This window comes from Haliaeetus albicilla, chromosome 14, assembly GCF_947461875.1.
Source record: "Haliaeetus albicilla chromosome 14, bHalAlb1.1, whole genome shotgun sequence".
NCBI lineage: Eukaryota > Metazoa > Chordata > Aves > Accipitriformes > Accipitridae > Haliaeetus > Haliaeetus albicilla.
In genome coordinates, this window is record NC_091496.1 from 36296751 (window position 1) to 36316721 (window position 19971).

General features: G+C 37.1%; 1 protein-coding gene across 2 annotated transcripts in view; it reads left to right on the forward strand.

Annotated features, from left to right (window-relative positions):
- USP15 (ubiquitin specific peptidase 15) overlaps positions 1 to 19647 on the forward strand; it is a 72861-nt gene extending 53214 nt beyond the window's left edge. For both annotated transcript variants that reach the window (XM_069802269.1, XM_069802270.1), the window contains 14 exons: positions 8235 to 8408; positions 8751 to 8909; positions 9604 to 9828; positions 11443 to 11526; positions 11617 to 11711; positions 11890 to 12078; positions 12895 to 13010; positions 13140 to 13415; positions 13731 to 13801; positions 14173 to 14288; positions 16107 to 16256; positions 16663 to 16766; positions 17343 to 17431; positions 17744 to 19647. In XM_069802269.1, the coding sequence (XP_069658370.1) occupies positions 8235 to 8408; positions 8751 to 8909; positions 9604 to 9828; positions 11443 to 11526; positions 11617 to 11711; positions 11890 to 12078; positions 12895 to 13010; positions 13140 to 13415; positions 13731 to 13801; positions 14173 to 14288; positions 16107 to 16256; positions 16663 to 16766; positions 17343 to 17431; positions 17744 to 17929 (2034 nt within the window). In that variant the 3' untranslated portion in view covers positions 17930 to 19647. The remainder of the gene's footprint in view (positions 1 to 8234; positions 8409 to 8750; positions 8910 to 9603; positions 9829 to 11442; positions 11527 to 11616; positions 11712 to 11889; positions 12079 to 12894; positions 13011 to 13139; positions 13416 to 13730; positions 13802 to 14172; positions 14289 to 16106; positions 16257 to 16662; positions 16767 to 17342; positions 17432 to 17743) is intronic.
- The last annotated feature ends 324 nt before the right edge of the window (positions 19648 to 19971 follow it).

Below are 19971 nucleotides of genomic sequence, written 5' to 3' on the forward strand. Positions count from 1 at the left end.
TTTCACTGCACTAATTTGCCATTAATTTCACCTCCTACTGTTACCGGAGTAATATTGGATTATTCTGGCTAGAGGTGTAACGCCTATGGCTGAAGCACTCTGAACACATTTGACTTGGTCTAATCTTGGAAGCTATGAATGGATGGGCCCAGATAATATGTGGATGGCACACTAGGGAATTCTGCTGGGGAATATTGGGTGCTCTAGGCTTTGACCTGGATGATGGAGCAGAGTGCACCCTCAGCAAGATGAGAGATTTCAGGAAAACGGGAGGAGGGACTGATACACCAGATGGGTGTGCTGCCATTCAGACAGACCTCGACAGGCTGGAGAAATGGGCAGACAGGAACCTCCTGAAGTTCAATGAGAGGAAATGCAAAGGCCTGCACCTGGGGAGGAATAACCCCAGGCACCAGTACACACTGGGGTGGAGGTGGTGGTGGTGGGGGGGCGACCGCATGGAAAGCAGACTGGCAGAGAAGCACCGGGGGTCCTGCTGGGCAAAGAGCTGGACATGAGCCAGCAACGTGTCCTTGGGCCAACATCCTCGTGGGCTGCACCGGGAAAAGCATTGCCAGCAGGTCAAGGGAGGTGATCCTTCCCCTCCACTCGGCACTGGCGAGACACCCCTGGAGTGCTGGGTTCGCTTCTGGGCTCCCCAGTACCAGAGATACAGGGATGTACTGGAGCAAGTTCGGCGGGAGGCCGCAGAGGTGATCAAGGGATTGCGGCATGTGACCTATGTGGAGAGGCTGAGAGAGCCGGGACCGTTCAGCCTGGAGAAGAGAAGTCTCCAAAGTGATTTTATCAAAGGGTAGAAATACCTGGTGGGGGAAGAGTAAAGGAACCTGAGCCAAACTCTTCTCAGCGGTGCCCCCTGAAAGGAGAAGAGGCAATGGGCACAAACCGAAGCACAGGCAATTCCATTTAAATGTAAGAAATTTATTTTACAGTGTGGGTTGTCAAACACTGGAATAGGTTTTCCAGGGAGGCTGTGGAGCCTCCATCCTTGGGGATGCTCAAAACCTGACTGGACACAATCCCAAGCAACCTGCTCTAGGTGACTCTTCTTTGAACAGGGGATTGGACCAGACAATCTCCAGAGGTGCCTTCCAACCTCAACTATTCTGCAGTTCTCTGATCTGCTTTGGTTACCTACTCTAGCTTATTTACCTTTTTAAGATGTCTTCCTTCACAGTTACGTCACCACAGAGTTATCAGCATAAATCTGTTTTCTTTAAACAAAATAGTTTACTGTAGAGTTTTAGACTCTGAAATAGTTTCCAATTCTGTTCATGTTCTATTCAAACAGCCCTGCTTTGATCCCTTCCACTCAGTCAGTGCTGAGTGTAATCAATATAGCTTTCTTCAACAGAAGCAGAGTTTAGTTTATTTGCTCTCTTCCCAGTTACCACTTTTCTCAGATCTTCATCCTTCCCAGACAGCATTGAGGCCCCTTAGTGTTCACATAAGAGCTATTTCTGCTTCAGAAACTGTTTAATTTCTCTTCTCTTTGCTCTCGTCTCATGTACAGTGAAGATGGTTTGCATCAGAACTCTTATCAGTGTTCCTTGAAGAAGGTGGCCAGTTCCTTGCACATCTTGCTCTCCATAGTCTGACAAACTTGTCTGAAGGTTTTTGCCCTGTAGCCATACGAGGTAGAAATGTGATAATCCTGGCAGTTTCTTAAATTTTGTTGCATGTTCATTAAGGTTAGGCTTGCCCCTTCATCCTTGTGATTATTGTAAAGAGACCTTTGATTTTTCCAAGTAGGGGCTTTTAGTGTTACAAAGCTCAAGAAGAATAGAGGAGAGATGGTGAAGACGTGGGTAAGATCCTCTGTGGTACCACAAATAGCTGCAAGATGAGTAGGAGTAAGGCCAAGAAGGTTAAGATACCATTGTATTTCTCCCAAGTGCTGTTGTCTTATCACTGTTTCTTATTAAAAAAAGGAATAATTCAATATTATTTCATATTTTGGTTATATTGGAGCTTTTCTTTTATATAGATTTTTCACATTCTTTTGAAGGGGTATTCCATGTATCTAATTTACTTCAGTGCTAACACCTAAGGCTCGATTTTTACTATTAAGGCCTAAATGTCTGGTTTTGCAGATCTGAGCATTAAATGAAACAGGAAAGACAAAAGGGAGCTTGTGAAAACACATTATTGTGAATGCTTGAACCCATATTGAGCAAAAAAAAATTTATATATTTGGCAAGTAGATGTTTTATTCCCGTCCAGTTATGTATATGGCTATGATCTTAGCTGAAAAAACCTAGAAAAATACAAATCTCATGAAGTATTGCTGTGCTGCCACCTGTGGATGTTTCCTAAGTATTGCTTTGCCCTTTTGGTGGGTTACTAGTGATTAGAGCTCTGTGGGAAATGGTTTGTTTTTTTACTTTCACAGTGAAAACCTGAGAGTTCACAAAATTTTCATTTTGTGATTCAAAAATAGGAGAAGAATGAAAGTAGGTGTTTTAATTAAAAACACTTCTTTTTTTCCCCCACATTTTCATTTTTATGTTTTTTCCATCAGCGTGATTATATGTACTTGACTTCTGAACAGCAGCTGTTGAGAGCTTTGCAATGGGGTATTTCAGCAGTTTTCTTTCTTTGGAAAGCTGATTAACATTCCCTCTACAGTTACTTATGGCTGTGAGATTATCCAGACAAAACATAACATCTTTCACCAAAACCTGAAATGATTAAGTTTTTAGTGCTCTGTTTCAGTTGCCATAGGCATAAGGAGTTCAGGTTAAGGGTCGTGTTAGCTGAGCGCTTTTCGCCGTATCTGACACTAAGTACTTCAGACAAAAGTAGGATAGACAGGTGTAAAGTAACTCACTTTTTCTGCTATTACTTGGATCTTTCTGTCAGTCAGACAGCTCTTGGTCTTTTGTTAGAAGGCTGAAATACGAAATTTCAATGTCCCTTGCATAAAATTGCTATTAAGTAGGCCAGCTGAAGAACCATGATACTTACAGGAATACTCAATTTTTAGCTCAGATCTTATTGTCTGCTTCTCACTTCCCCAGTTCACTGGCATAATAGGTAATGAAGTTTTCTTTGCTTTGAATTTTTATTTTTATCATTATTTCTCTGTAATATCTCTTATGGGATGTGAATAAATGTTTCCTCATTACCTTAGGATCATAGGATGATTCGGGTTAGAAGAAACTTCAGGAGGTTTCCTGCTCAAAGGAAGTTTGGCTCTGAGGTCAGACCAGGTTGCCCAGGGCTTTATCCAGTTGGGTCTTGAAAACCTGCAAGAAGGCTGCACAGCCTCTCAGCTCCACTGCTTGACTGTTCTTGCAGTGAAAACATTTTTCCTTATATCCTGAACTTCTCTTGTTTCCGCTTAAGCCCAGTGGTTCTTGTCCTCCCACTATGCACCACTGTGAAGAGCCTGGTTCCATCTTCTCCTTCACTTCCCTGTAGGTACTAGAAGGCTGCTGTTGGGTCTCCCTGAAACAGTGTCCTGGTTTCTGCTGGGATAGAGTTAATTTTCTTTCTAGTAGCTGGTATGGTGTTATGTCTTGGATTCAGTAGGAGAAGAATGTTGATAACACACTGATGTTTTTAGTTGTTGCTGAGCAGTGTTTATACCAAGTCAAGGATTTTTCGGCTTCTGATGCCCAGCCAGCAAGAAGGCTGGAGGGGCACAAGGAGTTGGGAGGGGACACAGCCAGGGCAGCTGACCCCAACTGACCAAAGGGGTATTCCATACCGTGTGACGTCATGCCCGGTATATAAACTGGGGGGAGTTGGCCTGGAGGGATCGCTGCTCAGGAACTAACTGGGCATTGGTCAGCGAGTGGTGAGCAATTGCATTGTGCATCACTTGTTTTGTATATTCCAGTTCTTTTATTAGTATTGTCATCTTGTTGTTGTTATTATTTTCTTCCGTTCTGTCCTATTAAACTGTTCTTAACCTACGAGTTTGACCTTTTTCCTTCCGATTCTCTCCCCCATCCCACTGGGTGGGGGGGGAGTGAGTGAGCGGCTGCGTGGTGCTTAGTTGCTGGCTGGGGTCAAACCATGACAAACAGTCTCTTCTGCAGGCTGAACATGTGCCGACGCTTCAGCCTTTTCTCACAGGGCAGGTGCTCCCAGGCCACTGACTGTCTTGGTGGCCCTCTTTCTTCATTCATTTAATTTTCTTTTTTTCAATTAAACAGTGAGAGTCCTTACAAACTCTTTTTACCAGAGTTTTCTCATATATTTAAATTACGTGGATTTAGAGAAGTACAACGTGACTTATTATTATTTTTCCTCCTATATGAGGGTTTCTTAGGACAGGTAGACTTGCTAACAAGATCATAGTCTAGTATTGGAATTACAGTATTCCAGTGAGGCTACAGCATTGTGTGTACATATATATATATGTACAAGGCACTAAAAATAATTCATTGTTCATTTTCCTGTGCATCTTAATGCCTCCGACACCCTACTAGATGCTCTCTAAACAGTAGACTATATGTGTCTTTTTAGGTGATTAGGTCTCCTTTTGACTCAATAGTTTAGAACTCTTCCAAGGTGTTTGTATACATGTTTATGGACATCAACAGTGTGTGCAGTGCTGCATAATACAGTTGACGCGCAAATTGTTTGAAGCATTGTTTTGTCCAGTTGCGTTGTTTGTCTGATTTTCTTGGAGGTTGATTTTGATCCTTTGATATTGATTACACAGAAAGTTGTTATGCACAGTGTCGTGGTTTAACCCCAGCCAGCAACTAAGCACCACGCAGCCGCTCACTCACTCCCCCCCCATCCAGTGGGATGGGGGAGAAAATCAGGAAAAGAAGTAAAACTCGTGGGTTGAGATAAGAACGATTTAATAGAACAGAAAAGAAGAAACTAATAATGATAATGATAACACTAATAAAGTGGCAGCAGTAGTAATAAAAGGACTGGAATGTACAAATGATGCGCAGGGCAATTGCTCACCACCCGCCGACCGACACCCAGCCAGTCCCCGAGCGGCGAATCCCTGCCCCCCCTTCCCAGTTCCTAAACTAGATGGGACGTCCCATGGTATGGAATACACTGTTGGCCAGTTTGGGTCAGGTGCCCTGGCTGGGCATGAGAAGCTGAAAAATCCTTGACTCTAGTCTAAACACTACTGAGCAACAACTGAAAACATCAGTGTTATCAACATTCTTCACATACTGAACTCAAAACATAGCACTGTACCAGCTACTGGGAAGACAGTTAACTACATCCCAGCTGAAACCAGGACACACAGATTGCTCTGCTACAGAAAAATCTTTTCTTTTTTTCCTTTTTTTTCCCCAAGTAATTAATATGTAACATGAAACTATAATTTCAGTGTTAACCTTTGTCACGCTGAAGACTAATCCTTCTCTTCTGTGGTTTGTGTCATGGTTGTCTTGGAGTTTCTACATTTTGTTCCATCTTCTCCCACAATCATTTAGCTAAACTACCAGTTTGGGTGCAGGGACTGAGCACTTTACAGAAGTTTTGTTGGTTAAAGAAAACTTATGGAGACTGTAGTACCTGAAATGAAGTGCCATTCTTTTACCTCTTTAGTTCACAGACAGTTTTCTGTAGTTTTACTGTATTTGTTTACTATTATTCTTCATTGGTATACTTGTTAGTTTACCTATGTCTGTGTTTTAAAACAAACAAACAAAAACCCCAAAACCACTAGGTTGAACAGGGCACATAAATCTGATGACTTTGCTGTCTAGTAGATTGTCTTGGTTCTAATAGCTCTTTTTTATTTATTTATTGATGCTTTCTGTAAGGCTTCCATGATAACCTACAACATAACCACATCATGAGAAAATAAGAATGTAGGCTTCCTTTCAAATTGGCTTCTGGATGCCTTTTACACCTGTAACTGTAATCGTGATCCTGAATAGTTATCCATTGTCAGCCTTTCCAAGAAGTAAACGTGTCTGTAATTATTTAGCTTTGTCAGTTATGTGAAAAGATCAGTGGTTATGTGGCCAACTGTATTAGTTCCTTTAGCATCTACTCTTTTAAAAGTTGTGGCATCTGATATTTTAGAAGAGATGTCAGCTCTGTATCTCAGAAATTGCTGTGTTCAGATAGATACCTGTGCATTCTAGTACTACCACCAGTGTCATCCTACGTTGGAATGTGGAAATTGTTATAAGGAAAAAAAACGGAAATTATCTGCAGTAATCTGACTCATACATACAAATATAAATTAATATTCTGAGAAAGTGACAAAACTAATCTTATCAGGTGAAAACTAGAAAAAGATAAATTAGGTTTTTGGTGAAACAACATACTGTCGGCACATTGTGTAGTGCTTGACTAAAAACCTGTAGAAAAATTTACTGATTTTGCATTATTTAGTTCCTTGTTCTGGACATTCCTTACACTAAGCTGATCAGCTGAACTGATTTGATCCCCTAAACCAGGCCAAAAATAATCCAGAAGAAAAATGAGAAGGAAAAATATTTTTTTGACAGGTTAGTGAGATGAATATGTTTATTGTGCAATCAGATGAGAATCAGCAAAGAAGGGGCAGGACTTCTTTGGGTGGTAGGATTTGTCACATCACTCAGATCGAACATGCAATTTTACCTAAAGCATAGTTTTACTTATAGTTAGTTTAGCATGGTTTGCACTGTATAGTTTCTGGGTATCTGGTGGAACTTGGTAGGCCAGCCATTCGTTTAGGCTGATGTTAAAAATAATCTTTTGAAAACTCTGATTGACCACTTCTGTATGGATTTGAGACACCAAGTGTTTCACCTCTTAGCTGCATGGATCAGTTCAGAACCGACAACACAGAAGTGTGAGGTAGGGGGGGCTTGGGATGGCCACTACTAGGAATAAAAGCTGTTTGCCATGTAGCAAGAGAAAAATGAGCTTTCTTCAGCCTTCAGTGTCCTAAAGGGTCTGTAATGGTCAGGATTTTTTTTCAGCATTGACAGCTCATGAAGGCTTTAGGTGAGGAGGGAGAGAAAGAAACAAGTGCAATATGGGCACGAAACTCAGCTCTCTACAGCATATGACTGGTTTTGCTTTGTACTATCACACAGGTATGATAGGCAGAAATAGGAATAACTTTTCTTGCCCTGCTCAATAAAGTTGTTATTCTTCTAGTCTTGACTGTTGCATCTTACGCAGTAGTGAATGTGGAGCTAAAATTTTTGTTCTTCCCCTTGTTTACAGAGAGGCAGATGAGACTGATGAAATATTTGACCTTTCTTGGAATCTTTAATAGAGGAAAGAATGCAGAGAAGCTGATAATATTTAATGAAGAAACTTTGTTAAGTCTATATGCTAAGGCATGCCATGGGGATCATTTCCGAGTGATGGAAAAGTTTTTGTTTAAAGGAATGTGAGGAGTAGCACACACAAATTCAACATGGTTTCCTAAAATTGTAAATCACACTTCAGTGATAACATCCTGCTATCTCTAAGTGCTGACAGAAGAGACAAACTGGTACAGAGGATAAGACATTCTCAGTCTAAACCAAGGCCCTTGCTTTCCTTGAAATAATTTCAGCTCTAAACAGCTTCACAAAATTTAAAAGAACATAGGAAGGGCTGCACCAATTCTGATTCAAGGTCTAGTCCATCTAGCATAGATTGCTGTCTTCAACAGCATCCATAAGGAGATGCCTAGGAAGAGAAGGAATATGGCAAGCATCCTCACCTTCCCTTCCCTCCCACCCCTGCCAAAAAAAAAAAATCTCTGTTTTCAACTATTTTCTGCTCACATGTTCTTCTGAATGTGGTGTAATTTGATTTAATAAGCCCTGTTGGCTCTCTCTTCCAAGTACCTATGCAGTCTCTCCTTGAGGCTCTGTAAACTTTGTGTATCTATAACAACTTTCAGCAAGGATTTTTATAAAGCTACTATTCAGGTATCAAGAACCACCTTGTTTTGTTTGTTTTAAACCCTGATACAAATTACTGTCACACTGTGGTTGGCTGGGCTACTATGTCTAATAAATTCTGATGTAAAGTTTTTGAAAAATATTATCTGTGTGTAACTTGTAACGAAAGCTGCAGCCAGTCTTGGTTTAAAACCATTATTTATTTCTGCAAAAAGACTTTTTTTTTCTCTTTTTTTCCTCCTTGCAGGCACTAGGCATTACAGTTTTTAAAGTATTTTTCACGGCTGCTTTAACAAAGTTCAAACATTGTTAGAATGTTTAGAACTAATTTGTTTGGAACTAATTCAAATCACTGTTACAAAAATTCTGTATTTCTATTTACAGTGTCTGAGCAACACACCTCCTCTTACAGAATATTTCCTCAATGATAAATACCAAGAAGAGCTGAATTTTGACAATCCTTTAGGAATGCGAGGTGAAATAGCAAAATCTTATGCAGAGCTTATCAAGCAAATGTGGTCGGGAAAATACAGCTATGTTACCCCAAGAGCATTTAAGGTCAGTAGGGAATTTAACTTGAATGTACATTGTCAGTTTTGGTTTTGTAGTTTTAAGTATACAAAACTTATAGAAATATGCAAGAATAAGAATTTGAAGTGATATTCATCAGTATGCAGCCCATTCATTTAACTGTTAAAACACTTGGTTGTATATTTAAGTAGCAACTGTCCTTGTGCTTTGGTCTTTGAGAATTAGTTTTGACTTCCTGTCTCCATTGAAAAGCTTACGTTTTATAACTTTATAACTTTTACCTTTTCAACTTTCTGCCATAGCATCTCGGAATTATCTGTTCTTTATAATGATTAAGGTACCAGAAGTATTTGTATTTATTTTTTTTAGACACAAGTGGGACGATTTGCACCACAATTTTCTGGTTATCAGCAACAAGATTGTCAAGAGCTACTGGCTTTTCTCTTGGATGGATTACATGAGGATTTGAATCGAATTAGGAAAAAGCCTTACATTCAGTTAAAGGATGCAGATGGGAGACCAGACAAGGTAGTGTTTTTGGCATTGACCATCTTCATTTTAGTCAAGGGTATACGTTGCAAGGTACTTCCACATGATTGTGGACTGAAAGGTTGGGACACTGATCACGTGTTGCTTTTTCTGGAAGAGATTTCAGAAAATAAGCCAAGACCTTAAAGTGGAGATCTTGTTGGAGTACCTGTGTACATTTCTGTTTATTTGGAAGATAGTTGTGGGCGTGGGAAGGTGTTAAGGCTTTGTTAAGACCTTTTTGTTCAATTCAATGCTGAATTCATTTGGGAAACAATTTCCATTCTGTTGTTCTATTATTCTTATATCTATAGTATGGAGCACTCTGTCTCTCTCCAGTACTCCTGCTTCAGGGAGACTTTTCTAGCATTGAGCTACAAGCATATAAATAATTTCTTTTGTTACAACTCTGAGTTACTTCAGATTTAATTTTGAGTTTTGTTTGCTTTTGTCTTGCCCCAAGCCACTTGAAGTCTCTCTCAGAATATGTAATACCACTGACAGAATCTCTGTCCTAGGAAAAGCGTACATCTTTTAACTTGTGATCCTGATAGTACTAACATATCTTACAGGGTCCTTTGGAGTGAGATTTTTATGTTTAGGTGGTAACCGAGAATGTTCTATCAAGTACTAATAATTCTCACTGTTCATTTCCTACTATTTTGTCATAACCCAGGGCGTGCTTTAATTACAGGTGGTTGCTGAAGAAGCCTGGGAAAACCATTTAAAAAGAAATGATTCCATCATTGTAGATATATTTCATGGCCTTTTTAAATCCACCCTAGTTTGTCCTGAATGCGCTAAGATATCCGTAACCTTTGATCCCTTTTGTTACTTGACACTTCCGTTACCCATGAAAAAAGAACGCACTTTGGAAGTTTATTTAGTTAGAATGGATCCACTTGCAAAGCCTATGCAGGTAAGCCTCTTAGTTTATGTACAAAACTGATTCACATGGCATTAACAATGAACCTGAGTTCCTTTACGTTTTTTAAATTCCTAAGTACAATAAGCAAATCCAACAAGCTTTAGTTTTCTGGTATGTGTTCTGAAGTTCCACTTAGAAAGCCTGAGGAAGACTTATACATACCTTCTTATATTTCTGTCAGTTTCAAGGAAGATATTGGTAATTTCTTTATGGTTGTGTTAATAAGGCTTCTTAATCTTTAAAATGTATGCTGTCCTAATTTTTTATTTTAGTGTTGCTATAATGAATTTGTATGATTATAAAATTTATACACTCAATCCAGACTTAAATCCTCAGTTTCTTAGCCTCAAAAGGCAAATATTGGTAATAAGTGGTGCAAAAACCCCCATGACTAAATATATTAGGTCGTCCTGAATTCTTCTATGCTATCACTTAATAGTCAAAAGAAAAAATTTCAGATGAGATTTCTTAGTAAGGATTATCTCTTTTGCCTTTTCTAGGAAGGATGGTTTTATATGCCTTAAAATGGCATGAAACAATGTACATGGGTTATGGTAACAAAATCATGATTAAATGGTTCTAGCTGTACCTTAGAGGGTAAGTGAGGATAGGTGAAATAAATAATACACGGGCAGTTAGGCAGACTTGCAAAAAGGCTTTAACACCTGAAATCAGAGTACTGTAAGAAGGAAAGTGGGGGGAAAGGGCGTGTTCTCAAAGGCAATAGGGGGCAGACAAAGGGACATGTATTAACTACTGGGAGGTGAGCCTGCTAGAGATTTAATTATCTGTGAGAACAGGTTTGCATAAGGGACACACAGTAGTTGCAGATGACCATGTATGACATGTGAGATGGGTATGCGGGAATGAATAGAGTTTGGGAAGAGTACGAGTTCAGTAGAGCTTTTGTGAGTCTAAATAACTATAAGACTTAAGGAGATACTAAACACATGCTGTACATGGCAATTAATTACAAAGTTATAATACCTTATTTCTAATTAATCCTGTCTTTATTTATTATGAAAATAACAGGTAAGAGTCTTGTGTGGACTTTCATTACAAACTGCAGGTGTACTGCACTAAGGGAAGCCACAGAGGGGTTTTCTTTGACTGTTAATCGTCAGGTTCTGTCTCTGCATGTGAAATTAGAATTCAGTCTTTATCCATTGCCTGCCGTTGCTTTTTTTTTCCTAGTAATGCTTTGTAAACAACTCGTGTTGTATTCCAAATTTAAGAATCTAGTCAATAGCATGCATACTATTTAAATGCTTAAATAAGTAGGTGCTGTTGAAACATAAATCTAAGTAATATTGGTGCTGTTAGTCTTACGGAGAAAGTAAAATAAGATTTAAAAAAAAGCATTATCTAAACTAATAAATGTAGTATTCAAAGTGTGTGTGTTTGTATGAGTAAAGTTGTGAAGGTAACTACTACATTTTCAGCAGCTTTTGGAATTTGTGTTAGTTGATTTACATACTTTACACCATAAGTTCAAGAATCTGAAAGAAGTATGTGAAGTATGCTGAACATGTGATAACGTGTTTGGTTTTTTCTCATGCATATTTGCTGTCTTAAGATATTAAAGTGACATTTTATTTTTTTTAGTACAAAGTAGTTGTTCCCAAAATTGGAAATATATTGGATCTTTGCACAGCATTGTCAGCTTTGTCTGGTGTTGCTGCAGATAAGGTAAGAGTGATTTCTTATATGAAGCACAACAATGAACATTTTAACACACATTAACCTGATTTAATGATGTATACTCCATTTTCTTTTTAGATGATTGTTACCGATATATACAATCACAGGTTCCACAGGATATTTGGCATGGATGAAAATCTAAGTAGTATTATGGAACGTGATGACATTTATGTGTAAGTACAGATAACATCCTTCACATCTCTTTGCAATTTATTTAGTTATTTGCAAAAGATTAAAACCTAGACATAAGGTAAAGACAAATCTTGAGGGGTTTATTATTTTTTAATTTTTCCCCGTTGCAGCCTTTTAAATGACAGTTTTCCTTTGTATTTCTGGTTGTTTTTCTTTTAGATTTGAAATTGCTATCAATAGAACAGAAGATACAGAACAAGTTATAATTCCTGTTTGTTTAAGGGAAAAGTGCAGGCACACTAGCTACAGCCATAGTGGTTCTTCACTGTTTGGTCAACCTTTTCTCATAGCAGTGCCTAGAAACAATACCGAAGATAAACTGTATAACCTGCTGCTGCTAAGAATGTGGTAAGGTTATTGTTTAAAGAAAAACACATTTGTTATGAATAATGTTAATAGTTGGAATCAGTAGGCACTTATTTTTACATGCATTGCTAACAAACTGATTAGATTTGAGTACTTAGTCTTTTATTTGCTTTCTGTTAAATATATTAAATCTAAAATTTTAGCCACTTGAGATGTGAACTAGTGTGGATTTTAATTTGATTTTTTTTTTAGCATGACCTCGTCTAAAAATTATTTGAGAAGACAGTAGAGAGTCTATCTGTATTGTCAGTTTATAGGGCTTCATAAAATTGAAATGTTTTTCCAATTATTCTGCTGTGGTTATACCTCCTGTATCTACTGTACAAGTTTATATATGAATTTATGTTGTAAAACTACCTGTTAGACACCTTCTGAAACTAGACTGGAATAAGTGTCATTATGTGGAAGAAATTAGAATCATATAACCTCCAATTTAAATTTATGCTTCGTTTTCTGTTGATGTAACTTTCTCTGTAAGTGAACCCATAAATTTTTTTGGTTAATGAACAGTTAAAGAAGTGATTTCTGGACAAACAGAGACTAATACCAAGAATCAAGTTGTATAAAATCAAGTAACCGTCAAAAACGTAAGTTCATAGACAAGCAGAATTTCAGATGTGCATGTAACGGTAGACATGTTAGACAATAAAACTATTAGTTCTGAATAAGTGAGAAAGGAGTACAGGAATACAGTACACTAGGAAGGATTTGCTGTAACCGTTGAATTATCTGGCTTGAACAATGTAAATATTTTAAAATCCATTGATTTTAACCATTGCTTTCATTTGTTATATTTAGTCGATATGTAAAAACATGTACTGAAAGTGAAGACACTGAAGGATCCCTACATTGCTGTAAGGACCATGGTATCAATGGTAACGGCCCAAATGGAATACATGAAGAAGGCTCTCCAAGTAAGACTGGAATATCCAAACTTGTTTAGTATTTTGTGTTTAATTTGAAACCGAAGTTAATCCTGTAGTGTCTTTCAATTATTGTTATTCTTCCTCATTTCTTCGTCCTTATTCTTCCAATTGTTTCAGGTGAAATGGAAACAGATGAACAAGATGATGAATCCAGCCAGGATCAGGAACTCCCTTCAGAGAATGAAAACAGCCAGTCAGAAGACTCAGTTGGAGGTGACAATGACTCTGAAAATGGATTATGTACTGAGGATACTTGCAAAGGTCAACCACTCACGGGACACAAAAAGCGATTGTTTACATTCCAGTTCAATAATTTAGGCAATACTGACATAAACTACATCAAAGATGATACCAGGCATATTAGATTTGATGATAGGCAACCTAGGCTTGACGGTAAGTCATGGGGAACAGGTTGGACAACGTTTGATTCTGATACATTTTTCTGATTCCGCTTCCATAGAATAGTGTTTCATTCTCTCTGTGTGCTATTTGATATAACTTTATTTCCAATAATAAATTTTGTATAAAAAATTAAGTTGTTATTGTAATTAACTCTTAGAAATGCAAAAATTGTGTGTGCTTCTAAGTTTTCATCTTAAATTCATGCTAGCATTGTTTAATTCATTTTGAAGCGTGTTTGCCCAAAGTTAATACAATTTCATGTAAAGCAAGAAATAATATTAAGAGAAAACATGTTTTTAATCTTAGAAAGATCTTTCCTTGCTTTGGATTGGGATCCTGAATTGAAGAAGAGATATTTTGATGATAGTGCAGCAGAGGTAAGCTGTTTATGTTGCTTCCCTTTCCAGGGGGAAAAAAAAAAAAAAAAAGTGAAAAATACAACTTAATGTGGCATAAGAGATTGTAAGTCTTCAAAAGAAGCAGCTGGTATTTCTTTTTTTTTTTTCACATTATTCTTAGTAAATATGTTGTCATAAATAAACTTCATTTACACGTCTAAGTAAATAGCAAATCTGAGGCTTACTAATTTGGAATTAAATCTGAAGCTGTGAAAACTTTTTGCTTGAATGGTTTCTGATCAGTTTTTCCATATATAGGAGCTTTGTAGTTACTGTTTATAGTAAGACGACATCACTAAAATGAGTTTTGTTTCGTTTGTTCTCTTAACTCAAGAAATACTTCTCTTTAGGATTTTGAAAAACATGAAAGCGTGGAATATAAGCCTCCCAAAAAGCCTTTTGTGAAATTAAAAGATTGCATTGAGCTGTTCACAACAAAGGAAAAACTAGGTGCTGAAGACCCGTGGTAAGGACAAAAAATTAAATTTGTTATGTTCTATTGTATATTTCTCAAAATGTAATCAAAACCACACTTGGAACATTAACAGAGATACCCAATTGATTTCTTAATGGTATTTTGAACCTTGTCATTTCAAGCGTAGCTGAAAATTCACAAAATGTTTTCTATTTTGATCCATTGCTTAACTAAAATTGTTACCATATGCAGAAGGTTGTATTTGTATGAGAGACAATTAATGCATTCAGAATGAGGAGGAAGGGTAGATCCATAAGATATTCTAGTCTGTGAATTGTGATCCACAGTGAATGAATAATATTGTGCCAAATCCAACGCAGTGGTTTAAACAAATATTCCTTTCTGAGATGAGAAAGGTTGGTGCATACTGAAGGTTTTTTTGTGGAAATACACAGCTTGCCTTGCATTGATACATGAAATAGGGATGTGCTTAAACCATGGTTCTTCCAAATTATGATTTGGAATCATACCTGAATATTCACAATTATAGGATATTCCTGTAAGATCCTTCTTCTCCAGGAATTTTCTAGCATATAAGAGTCCTTCAGCAACACCTGAAGCTCAGAATTAAGCTTGAAAAGAGGGTCTGCCACTTTTTCTTCTGTGGATACTTAAAAGTTTTGGAGACTTCCAAACTTTGTCACCAGAGATCCTCCCTTTATTTGGACAGGGAGGGGGCTGACTTACAAATTCTCCTTTTTTGTTTCTGGGTTGGCTAGATTATACAACACTGGATAGACTATTTGAGATACCATATGACTCAAGTATGGTGAAGCACTTCCATTTTTGCAGCACACTTTAAGCAGAGTATTTAAACTACAAAATGTAACTACTGCTGAAGTCAAGCAGTTGCTACTAGATACATCTCACCAGAGGTCCATTAATCACATTCTTTCTTCATTTGTTAGGTCTTCACAGGTCTAATCTATGAGAGCTCATCATCCCTAGTCCAGTGCTATTTGTATTCCAAATATTCTAAGATGACTGGGAAGACAGTTCTTCAGTTAGAGCCTGCCCTTCCAGTTCTCCTAATTTCTTGTCATTATCTGATGGTGCTATGTAAAGACACTTGTGCAGTCTTTTTTAATTAGGGCTCATCTCTTTTTTTCCTAGATCTTTACTTGTTAGATACCAAGATGCAGAATGTGCATAGACCACTTCACAGAAGAGTTGCTTCCATGCATTCTTACTTACCTTCCTCCCTGAGCCTTAGTTCTTGAAGGATACAAGTATGCATTGCAGGGAACAGAAATTTATGAGTCACAGCCTGTTTAGTACTTGTCTACAAAGGAGGCAAGTTTTTTAGCAAGGAGTTTTTTTCAGGTTTCAGTAGTCACTGTTACCTGGTTTTAGTGGTAGGTGGGATGGGGTGGGAGACGAGTGAATTTCAAAACTGAAACTTGGAAGAACCACAGTTGTCTGTTATTTATGGCTTTTCATATAGTCAGTTTTCCTGAAGTATTTTCATAACCCCTTGTCATCTTTTATAAAATATGAGAAAGCTGTGTTTTAACTAAAGATACAGGAACTACTATAGGAGACGAGAATCCTATATTGGGGGGGTGCTACTTTTGTGTTTAAAATGCTGTCAAGCTTCACTGTGAGCCCACTTCTGCACTAGCACCTCATATTTTAAACTGGAAGGGATATCGATGGCATTACTAACAGAATATGGAATGTGTGTGTGTTTCAGCTTTTGCTCATTCAGTTCCTCCCACTGGAAGGAGGCTGGCTTTCTCTGTGGTAATGTGTTTTAACACACATACAGACTGCAGTTATTTAAAATTGGTATTTTTTTTTTTCTTTCAGGTATTGTCCAAACTGTAAAGAACATCAGCAAGCTACCAAGAAGTTAGACTTGTGGTCGCTGCCCCCCGTACTGGTAGTTCATTTAAAGCGCTTTTCCTACAGCAGATACATGAGGGACAAGTTGGATACGTTGGTTGACTTTCCAATAAAGTAAGAAACCTAAATATTTCGGTGCTAGAAGTGTGAAAGTTAGCATGACTGGGGCACACATTTAATCCAGCAATTATGTAGAATGGTTTTTGTTCTCAGCTTCCATGCATGGATCCCGTAAACACTTGCAGGTGAAAAGTATGAACTTGGAAAAATAATAACAGTAGATAAGTATGGAAGAACTCTTACTGATAGTTTTGGCTAAGGTTACTGGTTCCTGTTTCACTACTCGCAGAGTGAGAGATGCATTGTCAGTGTAGTCTGGTGTATGTGTGTTTTGTGGGGAATATAAAGTAAAGGACTCAAAGACCACCAAAATGTGAAATGGTTAAAAATATTATTAACATGAACTTCTTTTGGTTGTTTTTTTGTGTGGTTTTGTTGTTTTTTTGTTTTTTTTAAACAGCGACTTGGACATGTCAGAGTTCCTTATTAATCCCAATGCAGGGCCGTGCCGCTACAACTTGATTGCTGTCTCCAACCACTATGGAGGAATGGGAGGAGGGCACTGTAAGTTGATTTCAAATATCATCATTCTACATGCCAGCTTTCTTTCCATGTTTATTTTGATTTAAGTACTAATCACTTTGAATCAATGGCATTTTTTAATAGTTGAGGGACAACTTTTTGCATTACCTTGAAATGTTTTCACAAGTATTCTAACCCAAAAATCTGTATGAAATGAGCTTTCAGGGATAATTGTAGGTTCTTTTATACTTCTAGCTATGCATATTGTGAAAAGAGAAAACATAAGAGCTACTGTACTCTTACAACTGATTTTGTCTTACTTGTCTGTATTTTTGTACATTGTGCATCTCCTTGAAAGAAGAGAGAAAAATTAAAAAGTGACTGAGGGCTTTTATTTTGACGGTCCTTTCTCACTATACATTCTCTTTAGAAGGGGAATGTTCTTGCTTAAGCTTTCTTTGCTTAAAAAAATGAAAGTGTGAAAGTATGAGTCATAATAGTGATAATAGGTTTTTGTTAGTTAAATGTCAAGTGTTTGACAGTAACAGACTCTAGCAACTGATTGTATTACATCTATGAAGATACAAAGTCCTTAGACATTGTACTTTTTTGTCCTAGATACTGCTTTTGCAAAAAATAAGGATGATGGAAAATGGTACTACTTTGATGACAGTAGTGTGTCCACTGCATGTGAGGACCAAATAGTGGCAAGTACCTTTTGTATTTCTAAAATTGGGACTGTTGATGATGTTTTCTCCTTGAGGGAAGAAAAATGAAGAGTAAATCACGAACCTTGCAGTAAATTTGTAGGTAGTAGTTTGTGTTCTTTCAAAGGACAGCACGAAACAAAAATGGTTTGCTCCAACATGCAAAAATAACTTACATGAAAGCTTTGGATCTCTTTGCAATTTTACCTTGTAGACTTGGAAGCAAAAAAAAAAAAAAAAAAAAAGGCTAACTTGGACTGGAAATGTTTTGTCTGGAGCCTCATGAGCATATTACACTTCTCTCTTTTACAGTCCAAAGCAGCGTATGTGCTCTTCTACCAGAGACAGGACACAATCAGTGGAACTGGCTTTTTCCCTCTTGACCGGGAAACTAAACAAGGTGCTTCAGCTGCCACAGGCATCCCACTAGAAAGTGATGAAGACAGCAATGAAAATGATAATGATATAGAAAATGAAAATTGTATGCACACTAACTAATGGAAGAACTAGAAGCCATAAGAGACTCTTACTGGGGATACCTATTGAAAGAGTGAAATTGCCCACCAAATTAAGAATAAAAATCTGAGATGGGGAATTTCAGATAACAGAATGTAAATCTTTATTACATTTTAACATGTGCAGTACTTGAAGTGAAACAATAAAAACTTAAACAGAAATTGTCTCTAATGCATTTACAGTCTTGTATTCACAAGCTATATATAGGAAATCACAAATAAACCCCTTTTAAGTTTTCTGCTGCTGTTCTGATGGATTATGTTTTCTTTTGTTTTGGCTGTGAGTTAATAACTAAAATGTTAAATCTGTGGACTTCTGACATTTATTTTCTTAGTACTGCAGGAATACTACTGCCAAGTCTAGTTTCTGGATGAATATATACATGTTCCTTAGGCTGTCACACAGACTACAAGTAAAAATGTCATAAATATATAAGCAGTAGTTTTCTTGAAACAGCAAATTTTTGTTTCTCCCTAATTTTTTTTTTTTTTTCAATTCGGTCACAATAGAAGAAATAGCTTGAAAAGGTGTTTTAACCTTTTGTGATATAGTTGAGCATCCAGAATATTATGTTCATCTTACTGCTGCTGTGGAACAGGTTCTGGATTTCATGCTGCATTAACAAAAAGTTTTTCAATTAAATGTAAGTATCCTTCGTTGCTTGTTGGAATCTACTCTGCAGACATAATTCCTGTTATCTTGCTTATAAGACATGCATAATTTTAATCTGGTGTCAGTCCAAAATTTAAAATTGTGCTGTAACTTCTCTCTCCCCAGTTTTTGTAGTTTGACAGCTTGCAAACTACTCTGTAATAGGGTCAGAGTTAATAGTATCCTGTATCCATAGTAATGACTGTGTATCGGGCTTAGATGAGAATTTTTTCAATATAACCTGCCTTTAAATTGTTAATGAACAAAATGACTTTAAAGGTAGGCCTGTTAATTTTCTTTGTGTGTTCCTGATGGAATTCACCATAGCCTTACAGCATATCTGAAAAGGTAACTCATTATAAGAGAACTGGCATTTGCATGTTCAAGTCAGAACCTGTACAGTATATAAGGCATACAAACTTTGAATTGGATTTTAGTTAACTATGTCCAGGGGTCCAGGATGCCAAAATAAGTGTGACAGTTTGAAACATTTTTTAATTTGCTGCTTTCCCTTTGATCTAGTTGGAAGAATGTATTGTTGATTTGTATACAATACTGCCTTTGAGAGGGGCTCTTAAGTGCGGGGGCACACTTCACATATCTACTACCTGGAGAATTGCTTTGTGTCCCACTGTTTAAAACAAGTAATTTAAAGAAGAAAAAAGCAAAAAGTATGATGTTCTTCACTTGAACTAATCAAATACAATAGGTTATAAATTGTGTATTGTAAATAAAAGTTCACTCTGTGAGTGCACATTTTGGTAAATTATTTATTTATGTTAGCATTAAAAAGTTTAAAATATTGCATTTGACCAGGATATAAATGAGGTATGTTGGACATGGCTTTGCTTTATACCTTGATATTAAAACTGGTGTTTCATCCTGGTATTTTAAAGCTGCTTTGAGGTTGTTTTTTTTTTTTTTAAATGTAAACTAACCTCCTGCATGACAGAGGTTAAAATTTTGTCTGCACTTGAGTTCACTTGGGTTTACATTTGAAATGCGCATGTTTATTTATACAGATTTCAATAAAGCTATTCAAGGCCTTATTTAGTCTTCCATTTTCTTACAAATTCTTCTCCCACGGTGTTTGTGTAATGGGTAGTCTTTGTCTAAGACTTACATTATTGGTTACAAAACAGCTATTTAATGACCAACACAGAATAAGATTAATAGTATTTTCAGAAGATAGTATCTATAAAAGCGATTCTCTGCTGTTATTGTCTGGCTCTAAAAACATTTATAAGGCTGCAAATAAAAAATGTTTATCATCATAAAAACCTATTATTTGTTTTTTAAAAGTAATACTGTAATAATAATTAAACAAATGGAAAGATACTAACTCTGAGATGGTTGGTGAAATGAGGCAATAT